General features: G+C 42.2%; 1 protein-coding gene across 1 annotated transcript in view; it reads left to right on the forward strand.

Annotated features, from left to right (window-relative positions):
• The first annotated feature begins 7 nt into the window (after window positions 1-7).
• The window catches only part of IPMK (inositol polyphosphate multikinase), a 59,976-nt gene continuing 54,213 nt past the window's right edge, over window positions 8-5,770 (forward strand). The window contains exon 1 of the mRNA XM_008580150.1: window positions 8-511. Within this exon, the coding sequence (XP_008578372.1) occupies window positions 322-511 (190 nt within the window). The 5' untranslated portion in view covers window positions 8-321. The remainder of the gene's footprint in view (window positions 512-5,770) is intronic.

Here is a 5,770-nt window from a genome sequence, read left to right on the forward strand (position 1 = left end):
CGCCGTCAGGGCCCCGGGGATCGCGGGGCGCCGCTGCAGCCGCTCCTCGGCTCGGTTCCGTCTCCTGGGCAGCGCCGGGGCGGGCGACCGCGGCGGCAGAGGAGCAGGAGCCGGGAGCCGCGCTCCGCCGGAGTTGGGCAGGGGAGCACCCGCGCCTCCGCGGCGTCATGGGCCCCCTCCCCGGGCCTCAGCGGGCACCAGCCGCAGGAACCCCCGGGCCTCCTCGCGGCCAAGCCTGAGCGACCCCCGAGTTCTACGGCGCCCCCTCCCTCCGCCCTATTTTTCCTGCTCTCGCCACCGCATACGCTTCTGCTGTCCGTTATGGCAACGGAGCCGCCATCCCCCCTCCGGCTGGAGGCGCCCGGCCCCCCAGAAATACGGACCCCACCAGCGAGCGAGGCCGCCTCCGAGGGCACCCCGCAGCCGGCGAGCGGCAGGCTCCGATTCCTCAACGGCTGTGTGCCCCTCTCGCATCAGGTGGCCGGGCACATGTACGGGAAGGACAAAGTGGGTAAGTGGGGGTGGGACGGACTCGCCGCTCCTCTTCCGCTCCGCGAGCCCCTTGGTCGGTCGAGGCACCCTGGCGCTTACCGGCTGGGCTGCATCCCCCCCGCCTCGGGTCTGCACGCCGCTCCCCCAGCCTCTTCCGTTCTCCCCGGAGCCCCGCCACCCGTGCAGAAGGGTCTCGGAAAGTGGGGCGATTTCTAGGGTGTGGGGCGTCAGGCTTGTAGCTGGAGTGGCGGGGAGAGGCGTGGCGGGGTGAGACTTGCCTGGTCTCCCTAGGGAGGGTGGGTGTTGATTGGAGACGCTGTTAGTAAAAATAAGGAACTTCATTTTTGCTGGAGGGGGAAGTAAATTCTCCCTTGAGCACAAGGTCTGTTTATTATAGGCGAGTAGCTATTGCAAAAGAAAAGGAATGAAGTGCAGATGATGCTAATCTAGAGCTTCTCTACTGGATGCAGCTGCATAGCTGGAGGGGGAAAAAAAACTGGGCTTTTTTGGTGGGGGGAGGAACGGCTTGTCTTGGCTTATCCAAGATCTCGCTCTTCCCCTTGAGGTTTTTCTGTTGTCTCCTTGATTTCTCTGGGAGGCGTGGTTCTAGTAGTGCAGAAACTCGGATTCATGGTTGGAAAGACACCCTGCTGTTGTCCTAGAATGGTACACAGAGAAAATATTCAGTTATTCTTGTTCATCTTTATACGAGTGTATCATGGCCTCTGTGATACATTTTGTGAGTTCACAACTTTTAAAGCACAATACAGGGCCTATCTCAGTTTACAAACTGTAATTCACGTAGCTGCTCACAGTGGTTCCCTGGGCCATGATTACGTGGGGAATCTGATGGATGCGTATATGAATATTGCGGGAAGAGCCACTGGAGACAATTTGGTTTATGCTGGTAAAATGATTCGGGTTTAGGCTGGTAAGATAATACATTTTTTAGGGAGGTAACTGAGGCCAAACCTGACTGATTGACAAGCTAAAGTCATATAATCGTGAAACCAAAGGTTCTTGGAGTATTGTTTTTTACCACAATGTACTGGGCTTGCAGACTCAAACAAGGCTTTATGAAAATGGATGAGTACTAGTATGAATGTATGTATTTCTTAAAGAGCAAGATTTTCCACTGTTTTTATTTTTATCTACTTTTTTTTCTCTTGTTGAAAGTTAGGCGTTAATGATGTTGTCATCTAGATTTTTTGTGCGCCTTTCTCCCTACTAAATTGTGAGCTTCTTAAGGTTAGAGACCAGATCTGTTATTCCCATACACTTGTACACATACTGGGACTCAGTTATGCTCAGGAAATGTTGAAAGTGAAAATTGACAGTTCTTTTTGTACACGAAGGTAAAGAAACAGCGTTCTCAAGGTGCTTAGCATAGACATTTCCTCCTGTGCGTCATGTCTGGTAATGAGAGTTTGAGAGTATTCATGGAATTACAGTAAACAGAAGCATGCCTATTGATTTATATTAATAAGTTGTTTTGATAGTGTTCCTAATAATATTCTGGATGCCTGAAAAAATAGTTGCTTCCCTAAGGGTTTCTAGAAATTGACTTATGCGCAAAGGAGAATAAGCAAACATCACATCATAAACAAAATGTCTCAATTATGATTGTCACTTGATAGTATAAGCACTGCTTATCAAAGTATGTAGTAGTGATCCTATTCAGAAAGTTATCGCTGTCTAATTACAAATGTACCCTGAATGTGACTTAAAACTACATTGCTAACAGTGTTTGAAAGAGTTAGTCACCCAATTTGCCTAATTAAAGGAGTTTAGATTTTAGAGGAAGCAGTCCTTAATTTTATTATTGCATTCAATTTAAAATAAAACTTCTTTTCAGTTTCATAAGGTTTTTTTTGAGTAGGGACTGTCTTTATATCACCACAGTACAATGCCTCAAACATACTGTGCTAGCAGCCTAATAAATATTTGTTGACTTTAATTCTCAGGTATTTGCATAGTCCTGCATGTATTGTTAGTAAAAGGACACCTGAATGATGATGATCTTTCCTGTTCATAAAATTGATAACAGAATGGTCAGTAATTCAAAGTTCAACAATTTATTATTTCTCTCCATTGTAAATCACAGCAGTTTAAAGTACATAGTTTAGATCATACTTGGATCTGTCAATTGAAATAATTCTCAGGATAAGCTTTGTTGAAGACATTTGTGTGGATATTTGTTTTTGTTTTTTTTTTAAATTTTTGTTACTATCACTAACCAGGCTTTTTCAACTTAGAATTGATATCTTATATGTTTCCAAAAGGGAATTGTTGGCTTCATTAGTTTAAAATTTTAAAACTTGGAACTTGGTAGAACAAAGGTGCTTTAACAGAAACATAGATCTGGTTATAGCTAAGTAACAAGAATATGTTAGTAGTTTTGATGTCAAAATTATATTTTATATTCTTCACTGATACCATGTTTCATCAAAGTACATTTAAATCTAAGTTCTAAGAATACAAAATGTTTGGTTTTTTAAAATTGTAAAAATAGTGCATGGTCTTTTAGGGAAAAAATTCTAACACTTTAAGTAGTGCCCTTCCCCCTATACCATTCTCTCTGGGGCAATCTCTGGTAACTATTTCCCATGCATCCTTTCAGGCTTTTGTTTCAGGACCCATACATAAACACGTTAACCACAATTCTGATTTTTCGTATGAATAGATACATCAGCAATTTTTCTTTTTAAAAGATGACCGGTAAGGGGATCTCAACCCTTGGCTTGGTGTTGTCAGCACCACGCTCAGCCAGTGAGCAAACCGGCCATCCCTATATAGGATCCGAACCCGTGGCCTTGGTGTTATCAGCACCGCACTCTACCGAGTGAGCCACAGGCCGGCCCAGCAATTTTTCTTTTTAAAAGATGACCGGTAAGGGGATCTCAACCCTTGGCTTGGTGTTGTCAGCACCACGCTCAGCCAGTGAGCAAACCGGCCATCCCTATATAGGATCCGAACCCGTGGCCTTGGTGTTATCAGCACCGCACTCTACCGAGTGAGCCACAGGCCGGCCCAGCAATTTTTCTTTTTCAGCCTGTATTCTGTCATGTAATACACCCATATTTTTGTACTTATAATATACTTTATTTTTAAAAACTGTGTTATAGTTTACAATGTGGATGTATCACAATTTATTTAACTATTTCTCCAGTAGTAGATTTTTAGATTTTCACCTTTTTATTTTTTGCTATTATAAGTAATGTATTAAACATTTTTGTATGTTATGGCATACTTTGCACATTGTGCAACTATTTCTACAGGAAGATTTCATAAAAGTCTAATAGCTGTCAGCTTAAATTCTCTGAACTTGCTAAATTTAGTATAAAATTCTTTTTCTGTTTTAATATTTAGTATGTACCTTAATTTCTTTCAAAAGTTCTCAGTGTTTTTTTTTTTTTTCCCGGCTGGCCGGTTCGGGTTAAAGTCCTTAAAATTTTAAACTAATGGGTGAAATCTGGTATTTGCATCTTGATCCAATTTAGGATGTAGAAATGTCTGTGGGGGAAAACAAGGATTTAAACATTGTTATAGCGGGAAGACCCACAACTATTTTGGCTTACTGGCCTGTCCTTATTAAATACCCTCTGAAACTAATTGACTTAAAATAATTTCAGGCTTACAGAGAAGTTGCGACAACGATAGAGAGAGCTTAACATTTTGCCAAATTTTCACATTATTTTTTCTGAACTACTTGTGAGTAGGCTGTATGCCACTTTACATGGTAATACTTCAGTGTGTATTTCCTAAGAACAAGAGTATTCTCTTGTGCAGCCATTGTTATCAAATATGGGAAATTTAAATGATACAATACTTGAATCTAATCTGTAGTTCGTATTCTAATTTTAACTGTTCCAGTAATGGCTTTTATCACATTTGTTTTTCTCAGTTCAGGATCATTTATTGCATTTAGTTGTTGTATCTTCTAGTGTCCTTTAATTTGTAACACATCCTCAGCCTTTCTCTGTCTTTTATGACATTGTCATTTTGAAGAGTGCAGACCAGTTATTTTGTGAAATGTTTTTCAATTTGAGTTTCTGGTGGGTTCTTAAGATGAGATTCAGTGATGCTTTTCTGGCTGGAACATTGTATGTATGTCCTTTTTAAGACATCACATCTAGAGGCCCACAATGTTCATCTGCTGCTTATTAGTAGTATTAATTTTGATCATCTGGTCCAGGTGTGGTCTGGTTTCTTCAGTATAGTTAATATTTTCCTTCTGGCAACTATAGCTTATTAAAGTGTGAGACACGTTTTAAGATCATGCCGACGTCTGGATCCTCATCAAACTTCACCTGTAGATTTGGCATCTATTGATGATTCTTGCCTGAGCAGTCTTTACGCTCATTGTTGCAAAATTGTGATTTTTCCACTTCTGCTCCCTCTACTTTAAGTTAGCATTCTATTATTGAAATGTGCTTCCCTCTACTTTTGTGTATGTATGTCCTTATTTATGATTAGTTTGGGCTCATGGATTCTTATTTTATAACATGTATTGTAACCTGTTTTAGAACTTTTTTATTTTGCTTCCTAAGTTGCCCCAAATTTGTCCGCTGCAAGCACTTGCTTCCTTTCTGTCACAAATTATTTTAGACTTATCTCATACCTTTCCCAGCCCGAGAATCAGCCATTTCTCTGAGGAGCCCTGGTTCCTTTTTAGTGGGAAATGGTATTTAGAAACCAAGATCTATGTGCTAGGTGTGGTCTTTGCTACTGGGGTATCATTGCTTACAGGCCCTTTCAATGGACATAATTTAAAAGTAGGGATAAATATTTTAGAAATCATAATTTAATACTTCCAATTTCATTCCATCCAAAGTTCTTCCTTTCCTTCATTCTGAATTTGTATTTCCCCATCTTCATAGTGAGAACCCTGGCTTCCAATGGTATCAGTTCTTTTGCTCAATCCTATACAGTAATTTTCAGCATTTCTATACCCTTACTATTTTTTTTTTTTTTTGTCTTTTTGTCTTTTTTTGTGACCGGCAATGGATCGCAACCCTCAGTGTCGCGCCCGTACCGGACCGGGACCGGCAACGGGATCGCAACCCTCGGTGTTGCCCCCGCTCCTCGCTCAGCCAGTGAGCGGCCAGTCTGCACGTGGGATCCGAACCCTCGGCAGGAGCGCCGCCGCGCTTCCCAAGCCGCACACTGTAGCAGTGCGCCACCGGGCCGGCCCTATACCCTTACTATTGCAGAATAGAAACCTAAAATGTAGAACTCAAGGTGAGATTTCCTTATATTTGAGGGTATGTGGTTGGAA

Source organism: Galeopterus variegatus, unplaced genomic scaffold (assembly GCF_000696425.1).
Source record: "Galeopterus variegatus unplaced genomic scaffold, G_variegatus-3.0.2 Scaffold2036, whole genome shotgun sequence".
Lineage (NCBI taxonomy): Eukaryota > Metazoa > Chordata > Mammalia > Dermoptera > Cynocephalidae > Galeopterus > Galeopterus variegatus.